This window comes from Podarcis tiliguerta (assembly GCF_965153285.1).
Source record: "Podarcis tiliguerta genome assembly, chromosome: 1".
NCBI classification, from domain to species: Eukaryota; Metazoa; Chordata; class Lepidosauria; order Squamata; family Lacertidae; genus Podarcis; species Podarcis tiliguerta.
In genome coordinates this window covers 76,571,056-76,589,561 of record NC_139534.1, presented here as the reverse complement: position 1 = coordinate 76,589,561, position 18,506 = coordinate 76,571,056, and the positions used below count along the sequence as shown (strand labels likewise).

Below are 18,506 nucleotides of genomic sequence, written 5' to 3'. Positions count from 1 at the left end.
TTACTACCCTGCTTTTTCATCAGTCTCTGGATTTACACACACACAAACACAAACACACACACACAATGTATCCATGACTCCATCCCACCCCTTTTAGCTTCTTGGCACTTTCTCACTCACAGGTTGAGTGACAGTAGCAATGAAGACTGAAATGTAGGGCCTTATTTTTAGCTGCATGTAATTGTTCTCTCTGATTTATATGCATTATAAAATGAAATTTATTTTTTGCAGATGAGAAGTGTGTGTTATGGCACAATTATACATTTTTAATTGTGCTTATTTTATATACACTTTCCTGTTTCATTCTCTTTTCAGACCAAATTCATAATTTATCCAGGGACCATATCTCCCCACAGTGGTTGTTAATTCAGTATTACAACATAGTTGGGTAGCAAGGGCTTGTCTGAAGATTTGTTTCTTGCATTGCTTTTTCCATCACAGGATGAATGATAACTAATGTGAGAATTGGTTATGAGTCACACCTGACATTTACCTGCACTTTTGCAGACAGACACACACACACACACAAAGTTTACACTAGTGCAAGTTATAATGAGGCAAAGTGGCAGAGAGGAAAACGCTCCTGAATTTCGTTTTGTTTTTAATACACCTTGGAATTTTATGTTTTCTATTTGTCATGTGGGTATTTAATTGCTTCCTTTGTTTGCAAGTAATACTGTAGATCTCACACTTTCCTCCTGAAGGTACCTGAAGATTGCAGGCTGCAAGTGCAATCTGCATCTGAATTTGTAACCCTGCATGCAGGATCTGGGGTAGCTTCCCTTTCAGACCATGTTTTTTTTGTATGGAGCATCATCCCTGGTGGAAACAGAGGGCCAGGAGATTAGCAGGATCAATGCAGGTGAGGCATTTCAAACAAGGGATTGTTGTTAAAACTACGAACAACCTTTAAAGCTGATGCAGCTCCCACGTCAGTCGGAAGCAGCTGTCAGCAAGCCCTGTTAACTTATCACCCTTACACTCCAAATTTTTCTTGCTACCACAGACTCCGCCATAGGAAAGGAAGAACTGTTTTCAGTGGTGCTATCAGGGCAAGACTTTGAAATAGACACCCGGGGCCCCAAACGGAGTAAGGCTTGGAGGGGGGAGGGTTTTTTTTTGGGGGGGGGGGAATCAAGTGATAAATAAATGTCCTGAATAAGTAAATGTTGAAGTAAGTGAAGTAATATACATGACCATCCAAAGCAGGGGGCGTGCCTTTCAAGACCATAAAGTCCAGAGTTTAAAATTCCCTACCAGCACTGCTGATCATTTAACATCTTTATCTGTTGAAGGACATTTGTCCATGTGTGCAAAATGCAGCTGCATCCTAGGAATTGCTACAGCCAAGTGGAACATGCAGGTACACCCCTCTTCTTCTGGGACATTATAATTGCTCATCTTCATTTTTCGCTGCCTCCAAAGGGCCCATGTCCTATGATCCTGTGCTGTTTCCAGATGGCTTAGCACCACTAATCCAGCTATTTGCACATGCATAGGAAAGCCACTGGGGCAGTATCAACATGCAGGAGTTCCACCGACAGGAGGCTTTTAAGCACATCTGATATCAACAGAAGTTACTTCTACATAAAGTGTGTTCCGAATTACGACCCACTTCAGCTTAGAATATGCAACACTCTAGCCAGGCTATGGTTGCTAATGCATGACTAGGAATGCATGAAATGTAATCCCCAAGCTTCAGAAATGATAGGCCTTGCACACCTTTTTTTTTTTAATTTGGCATTTGCTTCGTTTGTTATATATACATATTTAAAATATGTACAAAGTAAAAATACAAAATAGACAATGTTTTTTTTATAAGTTACACAGTTAGAAGCTAAGCTTCTCTTTGAGTTAACCCCCCCCAAAAAAATCACACCAAAAAAAAAAAAAAGATAACCCAGACAAAATATAATATTCTTCCATCTGCATACTTGCAATTGCCTTGGTATAAAATATCCATACAGTGTAAGAGTACAAAATAGTGTACAGATCATAGAAGCTGTGCAAAGACAGCAAAGTTCAGTCAACAATCAAAGAGGCAGGTCCAGTTCCCTGCATCCACACATTGCACCTGCAGCAGTCACAAAACAAGGAGATGGCCAAAGAGCTGGGGACAAATGTGGAAATGGTGTGAAGCAGACAGATGCATAAATTAACACAGAAATGTTCAACACTGGAACCAAGCCCATGGTTCTTGTGGGTGCACATGGATGGTTTCAGGGGCAGCTCCAGTTTACATGCCCACACTCAGTAAGTGTGCTCTCTGGAATAGCAACCACCAGCACCACCACCCCAATTCACACTGGCTGCATTTTGGAGCTCAGCACATGAGGCTGGTCTGAAATCATTAACAACCACTTGGATTTTTCAGCATTGCATCAGCATCACAACAGATTAGGGCTTATGGGGAAAAGATTGCTCATATTTTCAGAGAAATTAACACATCCTGGAATTAGCTAAGCGAATCACAATTGAATTAGGCTAATTATTCTGCTTCTAAATCAACATGATCTTAATACCAAAGGGGTGTGTATGTTTTAATGGCTTTCTAGTCTATAGTTTTCAATTGAAAAGTGCAAGACTGGCTGATTAGTCAGTGATCACAACAGGAGGATATTGAGGCAAGGGGTTCCTAATCAGGGTAGTTCTGGAATATGTCATACAGAAACCCCAAGGTTGCACGATGATCAGTACATTGTCTATTTGAACCGTGTGGGTGTGGAAGGACACCACCTCTTCAATTAGATAGCCCTTAGTTTATTTACATCTTTGCAATGTCCCCTTTCATGACAGCAAGAAGAAGGCTCTCTATGAGACCGTGATCTCTTCTTCCTCCTCCTCTCCCTCTTCATCCTCTTCCTCAGAGTCTGAGAAGTCTGACGGTTTGCTGGGGCTGCTGGAATGGGTGGGGGAAGGGAGCATGTGGGAGTCCAACCTGTCTCTCAGGCGTGGGTCATCTGTGGACTGGTGATATGTTAAGGAATGCCTGGGGCTGGCTGGGCACCGGGGTGAGACTGCTTCTTCCTCCTCCTCTCCAGAACCTTTCTTGCCTACGTCACTGAGATCTGGGTGAGGGTTGAACTTTGTGGGTAAAGTCTGCTCCCGGCAGCCGCCAGATGACAGGAGCTCTCTCTCTTTGGAGTTTCTCCACTTCATCCTCCTGTTTTGAAACCAGATCTTCACCTAGAGTTTTCAAGGGTACACAAATAAGGTTTTGCAGCATCAAGGCAACTGCTACATGACAAACACCAACCATCAAGTACACATCCGGAGACACATTTGAAGAGCAGAATCCTTACCTCTCCCCACCCCGCACAAGATCCTCAAGGGCCACTCCCTAAGTGAGCTGCACTAAGCGTCAAAGATGACTCCACAAAGAAACACTCGTACAATTATTTGAAAATTACTTGGGTTGTCCAAAAACAAAATGGGTTATATCCTGTCCCAATGTGGTGGCAGTAGAAGAAGCATGCATTTGCACAATGGGACTTTCCTTCCCTCCTCCCTACAGCCCCTTGTGCACCCTCAAAATCTGCTCTAAAGGTTGGAGGCCTCCAAAGCAGATTTGGGGGGCATAGTGGAGGGATGCAGGGGGGTGGAGAGAAGGGAAAGTCAAGTTTCATGAGCTAATGCCTCGCTGTTGCAGGAAAGTGGGAGTTTTTGCATCTCTTTTTTAAAGTATGCATAATGGACACTACCATTCTAAGGTGCTCCAGGTCTGCATTCAGGGCAGCAACTCACAGGAAAGCTCATATATCTGGTGGCAGCCAGCACTTCCAAATTTTAACAATTTTCAGGTTTTCTCCTTGGCGAATACCTCATCCCCCACCCTTGTGCCAGAAATGCAAGTTAATATGTTGGACTAGCCTGAGGAGACCTCATGAAATTCTCAAAGGGGGCTGTGAAAATAAACCTGAGGGTGATGCACATTGGGCTGCAATAAGCATTTCTATTCTGTCAAGCTGCTTTGAGACAATTTTCTGGTGGAAAGCAACCAAGAAATGCAATAAAGGATAATATAGTGTTTTTTGTTTGTTTATTTGCTTTCAGCAACTAATTGTGTGACACCTAACAGTGACAGTCTACTTGCAGAATGACCTTGCATTCACACAATGAGACTTCCCCTTCCTCTCCTCCCCAAACCCAAGCCAGGGATCAACTTGAGAAATTAGTCGCATTGATTTGAATGAGACTAACCTATTCATGCAAAACTCTCTATGGCCCCATTTAAGAAATAATAATACTTAGAGGTAGCCATGCATGCATACTTAAAACTAAGTCCCATTTATTTCAGTGGGGCTTACTTGCAGGTAAACAGTATAGTGCTATGCCAGGCATAGGCAAACTTGGCCCTCCAGATGTTTTGGGACTACAACTCCCATCACCCCTAGCTAACAGGACCAGTGGTCAAGGATGATGGAAGTTGTAGTCCCAAAACATTTGGAGGGCTGAGTTTGGGGGTGCCTGATATAACCATAATAAATTTGTTCATTTTCAAAAGTGCCAGTAATCAAAAGACTGTCATGATTACATCTCACTGAAATCAATGGTAGTATAATACCACATTGAGAAACTTTCAGATTGTTCAAAGTTCCTCCTACCACAGAGCCAGGGGGTCATGTCTATTGGTCTTAAGTGCCGCCAACATTATCTGGATGGAGTCTTTGGCTCCAGTTCAGAAAGTCCCCTTATACTCACACTTCTCTTTGAGGAGGAGAGGTCTTGTTTTTGAGAAGTGAAAGTTAAATGTCTACCGCCACCACCGCCAACCTCTTTCCAACCTGTGGCTTCACATTCTCTGTGATTGTCTAGTGGGAGAAAGAAGATGAGTTTACCTGGGAGTCCTTCAAGCCCAGCTTGGCTGCCAGTTTCTTCCTGTCTGGTTTGCTGATGTACTTCTGCTTCTGGAACATTTTCTCCAGGGCTTTGCGCTGCACATCTGAGAAGACAGCCCTGCGGAGCATACCTCTGCGTGGTTTTCCCCGGGCAGCCAGAGGCCAAGAGAAAGTGCCAGGAATAGGCACCACAGATGAAGCTGTGCGAAAAGGAAAAAATAAAGCACTGAAACAGGCTGGATCAACTTTTTTTTTTTTTGCTTTTTTTTTTTTTTTTAAAGAAAGACAAGCTTGGTTCCAAAAGTCCTGCTCCAAAAGATAGAATCCCCATCCCACTGAAGTCAAGGAGCAAATCTCCCTTTCATTTGCATGCCCATAGATTTCTCTCTTTTCCTTTCTCTTTCTTGCCACCTCTTTTTTCCTTTCTGTACTCTCAGCTGAATTAAGCAGATCAGCACCTATGAACCTAGTTTTGTGAAAGGGAGTTTACGCTTAACTTAACTGTCCTTTTCAACCAATGGTAACCAGATTTGATTAGATACACCAAGTGAATGTATTTATAGTTGGCCTGTTTTGTTACCAGATTCAAAGATCTTAACTTTCAAAAGAAAAGGCCAGGAAGATAGAGGTATACTTTTAAAAGGGGGGAAAGGGAAGGGGGTAAGAACTCTCTCTCTCTCTCTCTCTCTTGTCTGAGTATTTAAATGTTCAGAAGTCCCCCCCCCCCAATTGCAGGAACTTTATTTTACCCCAGATTAAAATAAGGGACTTTTCTTACAGGAACAAAAAAGTCCTTTTAAGTGGCAAGTTTTGATCAATCAGTATTCATCTTTTTAATATATGAATCTTTCCTCCCCTGCCCCCACCTCTTCCTTACAAAACTTGCAGAATTCACTCTGGAGACATGAAAAGTAACAGCTAATTAGCACATTGACTGGTTCCCAATGGAATTGGTATGATAAAAAGGGCAGAGTTTCGCCTTTAAGCGGAAAGAAAAACTCCCAAAGAGAAACAGAGATTCTAATGAAGCGTGAATGGTAATTGTGTAGTAATGAACTAACAGAAAAAGACTGAGGACAAGCAGCTAAAGCCATATATTATTGGAACAAAAGAGATTTACACTTTCAAACTAAACACAACTGCATGCCAAGCTCCTTGGAGAGAATACTGATGACACAGCCTTCTCTTTCCCCAAATCATTTTCATTAAATGGACATGAAAAGCTATATATAAGGCTCAAGTTGTTTTTGTTGGGCCATTCAAATGCTGGAGAAAGGAAGCAAATTCCATTATCAGGAGTGTGAATGAAGGAGCTCTTGGCTTTTGGTACAAAGTATATTAGCAGCTTGTTGGTAGAGTGATATTTTTGAGAGTCATTCTTCTTAACCGTCACTTTTCTCAGCTTCAAAATTAAGATTTGAAGTTAACTTGCCTAGGCATTCCTAACCTGAAAATGTTTAAAAGAATATGCTCCAAATAATCAGTTGAACACCAACAGCGGATTGGAGTAGATCTGTGTGTGATAATTTGGGGCATATTCTTCTAAACATATTTAATTTCAGTTCGACACCAGTAGAGGATTATAGATGTGTAATGTGAGAGGTATCCTCTGTGTATGATTCTACACACCCCATAGAAAAAGTTGAAAACCCAAACTGGCAGTGGAACATAACTTCAGTATGGAAATGTGATATCTATAGGTGCTTCTTTTGTGCCTCTCTTTCTTTTGAAAACTTGGGGGAGCTTACCTGGGGAAAGGCTCTATTGATCTCCTTTCCAAACCACCTGCCTAACTGTAGCAATGCTGTAGCACCAGGTGATCCCCGGCTCATGCCAGGCGCTATATGTTGAGTATTAATACTTCGGGTGGCAGAGGTTGCAATGGTCAAGTAACATCAAGTAGCAGGAAAGTTGGCAATCATCAGGGTAGTAGGGTGTGAATTGATCCTGGCCTCCCAGCCTGATTCTGCAGAGCCTGAGACCCACCTGCTTCTGAGGTCCCTTTGAGATGGAGGTAGGTAATAACTTTCTCAGAGCAAAAGATTTAGAGGTGGGGGTTTGGCTTCGGCCACACCGAATTCCCAAACAAGGGAGCGCTCCATGTGGCCTTGTGAAAACGTTGGCAAAGCGAATGACCTTTAAAGGGAAATTAGCCCATGGCTGGTAAATGTCTATCAGCAGCACGGCGGAGTCAGCGCTTGGTCTGTGTGTGGTTGCCCGGAGGGAGCTGACCAAATTGGTCATGGTGCTGAAACTTTTGTTGCCGATCACCGGCTCTGTGGGAAAACCGCCGCCCTGAAGAGGAGGCCGGACAGCATCTCTGTGTCAGAATTGAACCGCCTCGCATTCGGACCGTGACAATCCCAGCTAATTTGTCGAGCAGGGGAGGGGCGTGGGGGGGGAGGGAGAAGAGAAATCGGGAACGAAAATGTCAAGCAGCCACAGCGCTTGTGCTAAATAGGGCATCAAATTGGCGCGACGGATTCTTGAATGTTGTACCCCGTCCAACCTCTGAACTGGAGGACGAGCAACGGCCTCCCCCTTCCCCCAACCACCACCCATCCACCGCCACCTCCCGGACCCTCCGAAAGATATAATTCGCTTTTGATGCCTGCAACAATGAGGGAGAAGTGGGTGGCTGGGGGGGGGAGGGGCGAGCGTCGAGGAGGAGGACCCCAGACCTACCTGGAAAATAAGAAGACCTGATGAAAGGTTGGAAGGATCCTTCGAAATACGGGAAAGTGAAAGTCTTGGGAGGGACGTTCTGCATCAGCGCGTGGGAGGTTTCTGGGGAGAGCAGAGAAAATGCACATTAGTAAGGACGGGTTGAAGGCAAGGAGGGGCTGCGGCTTAGTGGTTAGAGCGCAGGCACTAAAATGCCAAGGGTTTCCGATGGTTCAGTTCTTGTCATCTCCAGGTAGCGGGATCGGAAGAGACGCCTCTGCCCTCCCAAGCCTGAAACCCCGGAGAGACAATGTCAGGATGCTGGGACAGTGGTCCTCCCCCACCTAGCTTCCTGTGCAACTAATGAATCACATTGACAAACCATTACTAGAACTGACATCTCTCTCTTTTTTGTCACGTCGGTGGTGCTAAAGAACCAACCGCAGTCTCTCCCCCCCCCCCCCCGGGAATCGTGTCTACTGATTTACCTACCACAACTGGGAAGAATATCCAATTACTCCCCCCTTTTAACTCTCCCCACACCTGGTTTGTGACGCGATCCTCCCTACTGCTATACGATTGTCCGTCCGTCCCCCCCCCCCCTTCTCTCCTGAATGGGTGCGCAAAGGAGGAAGCCCCTGCCCCTCTCGTCAAGTCTCTCTCTTACACACACACACACCTGGCACCTCCCCGCTCCTCCCATTGGCAAGGCCTCCTTCCCTGAGCCAACCCGAGCGGAGGCTCCCTCCCTCAGCTTCCCCCCGACGGCGCCGCGCGCTCACCTGTCCGGGGCGCCGACGACAGGATGGCGTGCACGCCGAACTTGAGGAAGGGCGCGTCGCTGGCGGGCGAGGCGGAGGCGGGCGCCGAGCAGCCCCGTCGCGCAGCGCCGTCGGAGTTGGCCGGCTCGGCCGACGAGGGTCCTGGCGGGCCCGTCCGGGCGGGGCTGGCGCCCGACAGAGGCGGTGGCGGTGGGGACAGGCTGGCCGGCGGCGGGGCGCCGCCGCCTCCGCGAGGCAGGTAAGCGGCGGGCCGGCTGATGCGGATGAGGTCTTCCACCAGGAAGCTGGAGTGGCCGGAGAAGGCGGACTGCAGCGACTGCGGCAGCGTGAGGGTCGGCGTGGGCCGCAGGAGACTCGGGTAGACGGCGGGAGGCGCGATCAGGCTGGGGAACATCATGGCAGGAGACGGGGAGGGAGGCAGAGGAAGCGCCCGCCTGGCCAAGGGTCCGAGCCTCAACTTGGAAGGGCTGGCTGTTGCTTTTCCAAAGCAGTCTTCGCCCCGCTTCCTTTTTCCTCCCCCCTCCCGCTTTTTTTATTTTTTAAACAAATGGTCTTGCTCTGTCTCCTTTTCTCTCGAGATCCACCTAAGCGAGACTGGCAGGCTTCTTCTCCTCGGCCTTTCTCTGGCGCAATGGGGTTTTATAGGGGTCCGGGCCGCTCAGGCGCTTCCCGAAGTGACAGCTCCCACAATGGGGTTCTCCCCTTGAGTTTCATTCATCGGGCACTCGGGGCTCCCTGATTGGTCCGGGGGCGCAATTTAGGATTGGATTAGGCTTCATCAGCAAGCCCCGCACAATGGGCCCGCCACAAAGAAGGGGCAGGCATCAATTTTGCATATTGACCGCCTCTTGGGAGAAAGGCGTCGCTCCGAGGGCGACCAGCGGGGTTTTGTTCCGATGCAAGGCGCGCGCGCACGGGACGGATAATTAAATGCGTATTTCTTATTTATTTATATATTTACAAAAAGTTTCCAGGGACATTTTCTCCCCCACCCTCCTCAGAGAAAAAAAGGGGGGAATTATTTTAAGAAAAGCATTAAATTTATTTGCGCGCGCTCTCTCTCTCTCACCCCCACTACCCCCGCTGGCTCTCAGGAAATAAAGCAATAAATATTCATATAAACTTATCTCGGAGCTTTCTGCAGAATAGAAAATACAAATGAGGCAACGTGAAGTGAAATCTTTGCCGCAGATGAAAAGGGTTTTTTTGATATATGATCCGCTGTGCCTTTTGGGGGGGGGGCTTTGTTTGGGGGGTTAGTTGGTAAACTTAAATTGGGCTGCTCCCCAGTGTGTCTGCGTCTCGGAACAAGTTTCCAGTTGCTAAGGTTTAAACGGGCTCCCGCGACTGCTGCGGTTAAAGACCTAGTCATAAATCAGCGTTCTGGGATGGAGTGCTTTGGTGTGTATGGGGCGTGTGGTGTGTTTTTTTTAACTCATCCAAAGCAAAACTATATATAGGTCTGTATATAATGGAAATTAGAACTACATCTTCGTCGTAACTACTTTATGTCTGGCTTTGAGACATCCTGGGAAGCAAAAATATAGCTTTCTTTATTAAAAACCATTTGCTGAAGACAAGATCTTACCCATTTTGGGAAACAGCCTTACATCGCATACGATTACTGATTCATATTATGTACCAATTTTTAAATTTTAGTGTTTTGTTTTGGGGAATAAAATAACGCATCGCTTTAAAAAAAAAAAGACTTTAGCCGATTTGCGCTGCGATCCTAAATATGTTCCTTGGAAACAAAACTATTTATTTGCTGTTATGGAAGGTAAGTTCCTATTTCAACTCACGTCGAAGTTCCATTGCTTGATTTCAAGCGGATTCGCCTCCACTTGGAGGCGACCAAATCGGCGTCAGCCGCAAGGGCTGCTGCCATCGTACTGGGTTGTGCATCTCAACGGCGCTAACAGACCCAGGCTGCAAGGCACACCAAGGTAAGCCCCAGGCGTATGCCCAGTATGTAATGCGATGGGACTGGGCTTCCGAGGAACAGTGGACAAGACTGCACTGCCACTGCCGCTCCCTGTACGGGCTGATCGTATAACTCTTTGCTTGATGTTTCAGCCCTCTAAGCTCTAAGCGGCTTTTTCGCAGACTTTCTGAAAACACCTCTCTGGAGGGGCAGCAGGGCTAGGCTTCGGAGCCAGACCGAAGAGTCCTGAAGACTGACACATTTATTGTGGCAGAAATTCCGCGTGCTGCAGCGCACTTCCTCAAGATGCATCGTTATGCTGAATTGCAGGTGTCTGGGAGAGAAGGAAGACTGCGAAGAGGGAAGTCTGCCCTGGCTATCGAATGGGAAATTTAGCACAAAGCTCCTACCCAAACTCCAACCTCACTGAAAAAAAGCGATATTCTGGTATTCAAGAAAAATCGTTGGTGGGTGAATGCATAAAAGAAAAACCAACGCAAACGTGCTGGGCAGTCGAAAATTGAGGGCAGTTAACACTGCAAAGAGGTCGTTGCAAAGGCTTTCTTTCCCTTTTCTTTTCTCTTTTTGAACCTCTCCGTTGCAGAATCTCTAACAGATGTGTTAAATCGTCGTATGTTTTAAAAGCACCCTATTCAGCCTTTTGGTGCTGAACTTTTAGCCGGCAGAAGCGTGCAGCCCGAGGCAGGCAGCCCTGATCCTATTAAGCATGAACTAACTGTCACCTTCAGCTGTTTCAACACCCCTCTTTTTTTTAACTTGGGGACACAAAGCTTTCTCCCTTCCAAAAAAATCTTATTAACCAGCTTTACTTTCTTTCGGTGGTTTTCCTTTGGGGTCCGGGCCTTCGTCTTTTCCTTTCTTTCTTGGGGGTGTGCGTGCGCGCGCTCATGATCTCCATGTCTCCATGCTTTAACCATTCGGAGGGGGGGGGGAGAAAGTGCATCTGTGATTTATATCACATTAGCGAAGAAAGAACGTCTGTTCAACCTCTCCCTCGATTCAAATCAAAAAGTTATTTGAGAGAAGGCGAAGGGGATTAGTCTACGAAATAATATGGTGGCGTTAGAAGCCCCTCCTGCTCCCACCCCCACCCACAAATACCCCTACCCAACTAGGAGTAAGTAAGCACTGGCCCGAGTTGACAGCAAATCGAGTGGCTTGATGTTTAAGGCGCGATTTCCACGCATTACTATGTATTTTGGTGAAAACAAAGGGAAAAAAACCCTAAGAAATGGCACAGAGGGACAACGGATATCTCTTGCAAAAAGAGCAGAGTTTGGGCTCTGAATATAAATAATCATCACTTTCCAATGCTCGCAGTGGGCTGGCTCTCGCTGAGGCTCCGCAGCTCTTTTGTGCTCCTGCGGCAGGAAGTTCCACTGCTCCATCTACTATTCTAATCTTAAACTGCAAAGGGGGGGGGGGGAGCAAATGCTCTCCGAATCTTCAAGCGCAATGACTTCGAATTAAGTCCCATAACGCGGGTGCCAAGGGGACATATTTGGAAAGCTGCACTGATGGGTGGGGAGAAGTCCCCTTTGGGTGGTGTCCAACGTTGGCCATACTCAGTAAAGACCCACTAAATCAATGGACCTAAGTTAGAGTAGACCCATTGAAATTAATGGACAGGACTGAGTCCATTAATTGAGGGGGTGGGGATGGGATGGTGTACAAGTTCATCCCATTGAATCCAGTGGCGCATATTTCCAAGTAGTAACGGACCGGGGCTAGCTCCTGGCACCCGCTGACTCCGGAGCAATTCTAAATGAGAAATCAAAAGCTGCTGCAGAGTTCTTAATAGCATTCGGATTTGTTTCTAGTGTGGTTCCTTTTTTGCAACAATTTTGCAGAGACCGATTCAATGTAAGTAAATGAGAGAGGACACCGAAGACCACTAGAACCATGACTTTTAAAAATAAATCAATCTTGGAAGTCTTTGGAGGTTAGCATTTGGAAGCTGCAGAAGGTTTATTCGATCTTTTGCATCCAGTCGCGCTTCTGGAGACTGGAAAGTTATTCGTGTTTGCGCTGAGGACATTTGCTTAGTAGTACGTCCTATTAAGTCATGGAAAGGCACAGGCTGCACATAGCAGCTGTTATTCAGGTGCAATAATTATATAGCGGCTGTTATTTAGGTGTAATAATGAAGACGGATCTAAAGGATATGAGGTTATCCTTGTTGGAAGAGAAAGGGCTGCTCAGAATTAGGCTGAACCTAAGGAAATGATCCTTCCTCAAGTTCAGACATGAAGCAACTGATCAGAAACAAATACTCCGGCTTTGTACTTCCTGATACGAATGAGAAATCACCAGGTCATTCATAAGCACAAGAAGGGAGGGGATCCTTACCATCCTTTACGCACGGGTAATGAATAAGACAAAGCTGGTTAAATGTGCTTGAGGAGTCACTAGTGCGCATGGGCGGAGCCATGATTTTTGTTGGGGGGAACAGGACTTTTGTTAGGGGGGGCAGATGTGATTGGTCAGTTACTTAAGTATTTCTATTGTTTTACTTAATGGGGGGCAGCTGCCCCCCTTGGCCACGCCCATGCTGTAGTGCGTAACTACTAGCCCTTTAGGGCATGTTCACTTTCAGGGTGCGCTTATTTTATTTCTAGCACTGGAAAGAAGGAAGAGCATTTGTGGTTCCTCACTCTGGGCTACTAAAGTTTTGCCATTATTTAATTCCATACCTCGAGAAAATGGAGAGGGGGGGGGGATACGGTTTACGATATTTCTGTTATTTCAACTCATGTCAAGAAATCAAGCCAGTGAGAACAGACGTTCCTGGGATAAAGCTGAATGGGTAGCGACCGCATTTTGAAGCAAATACTCTCTGGGAATTTGCTCGTCAAAAAATGGGTTCGGATTTGGGACGCCAACCCAATAGGCTTCAGTCCGACTTAGGCCCCCGACCTTCTTGAAGCGAGCAGACTTCTAAGCGCAAGAGTTTCAGAAAACAGAAAACGACCTTGGCCATTCATGTTTTGCATACCCTCCAACATTTCTCCGATGAAAAGAAGGACGTCCCATTCCATAATGATAATTTTACTGTTTATACCCCCACACATCTTACTGCGTTGCCCCAGCAAATCTGGGCATATATATATAAACATAATAAAACATTTAAAAAACCCTCCAATACTGGGTTGCCTTCAGACAGCTCAGGGGTCGGATAACTCCATACCTCCAACATTTCTCCAATGAAAACAGGGCCATCCTAAGAAAAAGTGGGACATTCCGGGATCAATTCAGAAACCGGGATGGCTTCTCTAAATCAGGGAAAATAGGGACATTTGAAGGATCTGGTTGCCGCTAGGAGGATGCAGATTGCCACAACCCATTGTTTCGGGCGGGGAGGTGATTAAAATGGGAAAGTATTTACGCGCTGTTATCCTTAGAAACCTTTCTGTTTATAATTCGCTTTGGTCATAACGCGTGTAAACGCAGCGAGCGAGCAGGCGCCACATCCCAAGAATCGGAGCGCAATCCACAGTCCCACCGACGCTGGGGTACCTGGAGGCAACAGGTGACGGCAATAACTTTCTGAGACAGGTCTGGTGTGTCTGACAGCCCCATTCACAACCCCGAAAATATGTCACGTTCAAGGCTGCAGTCCGACGGAAAGACCCGCGGAGCCCCCAGGGAGAAGGACGGGCTTCCAAATCAGCGCGGATCCGGTGACGCGCCACAGCAGCTCCAGCGACTTGCTCGGGCTTCAGGGGACCGCAGGCGAAAGGCGGAATTGCGGCCCAGGCAGGCAGGCAGTCGGATGCCCTTTCGTGGCAGCTGCCGTGGCCCCGTCGGGCTTCCGGGAGGCGAACCTTTGCATTGCCTCTCATGTGGGTCCGCCGCCCGCAGAGGCGCCCACGTGGCCCCGGGCTCTGTTTCGGGGGCGCGCAGGAGACTTCTCTTACGCAGCGCGGCGAAAGGGGCCCGAAGAGGTATTGAGAAGGGAAGGCCGCCGCCCAAGAAGCCCAGAAATCGGAGGGAAGGGATCTTCCTTTTCAGCAATTTCTTTGGAAGTGTCTTTTCAAAGGCGCTGGGGGTGGAAGGGAAGGGACTTCTCCCTCTAAAACCTGTGACGAATGCCGCTTGACCTGGGATCGGCGGCGCGGGGAGAGGGCGGGGTGCTGCGTCCTACCATTCATTTCCATGTCCTGATCTCCCAACTTTCTTCCTTAACTGTCACTCGGCGGCTTTGTTGCCGTTGTCCGCCTCTCCTTCCCCTTTATGGCAAAAAAAAAATCAAATTGGGGGGTGTTGCTGGTGGAACTTGGAGCATGCACAGAGGGATGGAGGGATCCAGGCAGGGCCCGGCCTCAAAGACATATTGTTGCCTGGGACTAAGCATCTTTCACCCCTCCCATTAAGGCTCCAGGCCCCCAAAGCCCACAATCACCTCTTTCCCTTCCAGGCAGTGAACAGCCAGTCACAACAGATTGGTGCCACCAACCAATGCTGCAGTAGCAGCATCCCTGCCACTTACCAGGACAGTCTGGTGGGACGCCAGATGGGCTCTGTCTGTGCTCTGCTGCTACCCCAACCTCACCGAGGCTCTGATCCTGCCTGTACCCTCCAGTCAGTAAAGCTGCTGCTTGGAGGCCAGCTGAGAGTTCCTGGACCCAATGTCAGTTATACACAGCATAGACCTGTGGAAATAATGGACTAGAACAACTTCAAGTTTTTCAATTTCAATGGATCGACTTGATGTTGGTAGGGCCAGCTGTTATGTAAGGTTGGTGGAAGCTACTAACCAAAGGGGCACTGTGGGTGGTAGCTCTTCCTGACCCAAAATGCCAAGTTAGTTGTCCTAGTTCAGGGACGTCCAACTCCCAAGAGACCGTGATCTACTCACAGAATGAAAAACTGGCAGTGATCTACCTCTTTTGTGGGGGTTCAGGTCGAAGTTGTTGAGTTTTTTTTAGGGTGGAATGTCCTGTTTTTTTTGGGTTCAGCTAAGGAAACTATCTGCATCTTCCGTTCCAGCAATCATGCAAAAATGGAGGATGGGGCGAGGGGGTGGGACCAGATACTCTTATGCCACCTCAAAGGAAAAGGAGCTGGCAATCGACCGGAACCTCCCGGGGATTGACCAGTTAATAATGATCAACATGTTGGACATCCCTGGTAGGACATTTGCTAGCATGTACTAGTCAGTTTCTTAGAATTTGCCTAGATCCACGGTTCTTCTGGAACCAGTCTCCTCAGAGTTCTTTATTACCACATTCATTTTCTGAGTTTCACCTCCATTACTACATCCATCTCCTGCAGTACGGTGTTACTTCAACTTCTCAAATTTAGCATCACCCCGTGAGGAGGAACTCTTGAACATTACGTGAAAGAGTCCAGCTGATGAGGAAATGGGCCTTTTTTCACAGGTTGCCTAAACAATCTGCAACAATGAACAAATTCACAGGACCATGTGGTTTATTTTGGATGGGTGCTTAAGGACATAGGCTTGGGTCCTAACTTTCCATTATCAGAGTTCACATCCACAGAATGCCTGCACCCCCTGCCTCTGTCCTGTTGCTTCCTGTACCTCCTGAAAATCTGCTCCTGGGTCTTGGGGACTATGGTATGGGGTACGTACAGGGCTCTGCAAATGAAATGGGAGAAGTTTGCTGTCAATTTGCACAAAGTCAACGAAGTTTTGTTGCCTAAACTCCACCATCCATGGATGCAAGGGCAAAGAATCAGCTGGCAAAAGAATTGCCAAGTGCAAATAAATATTTAAGAGGAAAACTTCAATGAGGGGTAGAATCCAAGTACAGCTCAATGAGGAATGAGCATGCTCAGTGTTTGTGGAATAATGAGTGACTTGGTGGTCAGCAGCCAGCAGCAGTTCCACTTAGCTGATTGCAGCCTCTGGGAGCTTGTGACCAGGACTTGTTAAAAGGAGTGTTTGTCAGGGATTGGTGAAGGAGAAGGAAGAGAATGAGCTTGTGTCTTTTGGATTAAGGCTGGTTGTTTGAGCTGTTTGGAGGTTTGATTGTGAGTTTGTGTGTGTGTGGCCTCTGCTAGAGCACAGGGTCTAAGAGAAGAGAAGGTACAGTAACTTGAGGCTCGTCTATCCACACTTGGAGCTATGAGGTAAGATGTTGAATTTCTTTATAGAGCAGAGTGGACTGTCCTTGAACAGTGAAGCAGGTGGGTTGCCCCTAGAGAGAAGGAAGATTATCCACTGCAGGAGATGAAACCCTGGAGGAGCGTGACACATAGAAGCAGGACAATCAGGATCCATGCTGTTTCACTGGTATAGCAAAATATAGGAAGAACTTCTGGCAAGAAATGGATTGCACCTCACAGTGGTTGTCAAGAATCTGTTTGCTTAGAGTCTTGTGAACCTGATCAGGAGATTTTCAAACTAAATGCTGAGGGGGAAGGAGACAATATTACAGATTGCAGGGGAACACCTGGTACTGGGTATAATAGCTTCATTGATGCACAGGAAACTGAGGTAGTGCTACAGAAACATGCTAAAGGGCAAGAAACTACAAGAAAGAAGCAGCTGGAAGGAATGAATCATGGTTTCAGTTGTCTCTATACTAATGCACAGAGTATGGGAAAGAAGCAAGACAAATTTGAGCTCTTAATGCAGGATGGTAAATATAACCTAATGGGCATTACTGGGATGAGATTCATGACCGGAATGTAGAAACTGAGGGATAGAACCTATTCAAAAGGAATAGATCAAACAGGAAGTGAGGAGTAGCAGCATTATATATAAAGGATGTATACACTTGTAAAGAGATCCATGAGCATGGAAGGCAGATTGAGAGTATATGGGTAAAAATGTAGGAGAGGGAAACAACAGAGACATTACTTTGGGTGTCTGCTATAGACCACCATGCCAGACTGAAGACTTGGATGAAGCCTTCCTACAGCAGAATGCCAAATATTAAAAAAGGAGAGATATAACAGTCATGGGAGACTTCAACTACCCTGATAGCTCTTGGAACTCAAACTCTGCCAATAATGTAATATGCAACAAATTTTTCAATTTCAATAGGGACAAATGTAAGGTTTTACACTTAGGTAGGAAGAACCAGCTGCACAAATATAAGATGGGAGACACTTGGATTGCCAGCAGTACATGTGAAAAGGATCTTGGGGTCTTGGTGGACCACAAGTTTAGCATGAGTCAACAGTGTGATGCCACAGCAAAAAGAGCAGATGCTATTCTAGGATGCATTGACAGATGTATAGTGTCCTGATCAAGGGAAGTAATAGTACCACTCTATTCTGCCTTTGTCAAACCTCACCTGGAATACAGTTCTGGGCACCATAATTTAAGAGGGATATTGACAAGCTGAAATGTGTACAGAGGAGGTGACTAAGATGGTCAAGGCTCTGGAAACCAAACCTCATGAGGAATACCGGTAGTTGAAGGAGTTGGGTATGTTTAGTCTGGATGAGAGGAGACTGAGAGGAGATATAATAGCCACCTCCAAATAGCTCAAGGGCTGAATGTGAGGGCGATCTGGCTGCGACATGTGTCACTCCATTGATCGCCAGGGTTGATTCGGCTGATCTGGCTGGCTAGGTGGGTGTCCCCTTCCTCCCAAATAGCTCAAGGGCTGTCACATGGAAGATGGAGCAGGCTTGTTTTCTCCTGCTCTAGGGGGTAGGACCCGAACCAACAGATTCAAGTTACAAGAAAGGAGATTCTGACTAAACATTTGGAAGAGCTTTCTGATGCTAAGATATGTTTGACAGTAGAACAGACTCCCTCAGACAGTGGTGGGCTCTCCTTCCTTGGAGGTCTTCAAGCAGAGGTTGGATGCCCATCTATCATGGATGCTTTAGTTGGGTTGGCCTTATGACCTTCGGGGTCCCTTCCAACTCTACAATTCTATGATTCTATGTCCTGTTGGGGGGAGAGACTGAGAGGAAGCTTAGTTTGGGCTTTGTAAGCATCTTAGGGTGCTGAGTGTTCCTAGAGCAGGCATGGCCAAACTTGGCCCTCCAGCTGTTTTGGGACTACAACTCCCATCATCCCCAACCACTGGTCCTGCTAGCTAGGGATGATGGCAGTTGTAGTCCCAAAACAGCTGGAGGGCCAAGTTTGGCCATGCCTGCCCTAGACATCTGATATGCTGAGCAGTGCTTCTGGCCATCTAGTAAGTGTTCAAGCTGTGTGTCTCCAGGGGGTTGGAGTAGATGATCCTCAGGGTTCCTTCCAATTCTACAGTTCTATTTCTATAATTCTATGATTTATGGTGGGGCAGGAAACTGGAGGCTGGGTAAACAAAATGGAATGGAATATGTGCAGGA

The 18,506-nt window shown here is 46.8% G+C and overlaps 1 protein-coding gene across 1 annotated transcript; it reads right to left on the bottom strand.

Moving 5' to 3' along the window:
* Nucleotides 1-1,739: 1,739 nt before the first annotated feature.
* On the bottom strand, nt 1,740-8,877 carry DBX1 (developing brain homeobox 1). Its single transcript, XM_083427070.1, has 4 exons — nt 8,285-8,877; nt 7,524-7,625; nt 4,839-5,038; nt 1,740-3,186 (listed from the first exon to the last, which is right to left on the bottom strand). Exons 1-4 carry the CDS (start codon nt 8,679-8,681, stop codon nt 2,812-2,814), a joined length of 1,074 nt encoding a protein of 357 aa, XP_083283196.1. The 5' UTR covers nt 8,682-8,877; the 3' UTR covers nt 1,740-2,811.
* Between the last annotated feature and the right edge of the window lie 9,629 nt (nt 8,878-18,506).

Excerpts from the sequence above, each read along its gene's own strand:
- DBX1 (XM_083427070.1), bottom strand. The coding sequence starts at position 8,681 with ATGATGTTCCCCAGCCTGATCGCGCCTCCCGCCGTCTACCCGAGTCTC. Across the intron at positions 7,626-8,284 it reads GTCGTCGGCGCCCCGGACAG|AAACCTCCCACGCGCTGATG; the intron begins GTGAGCGCGCGG and ends TGCTCTCCCCAG. Across the intron at positions 5,039-7,523 it reads CAGGTCTTCTTATTTTCCAG|CTTCATCTGTGGTGCCTATT; the intron begins GTAGGTCTGGGG and ends CTTTTCGCACAG.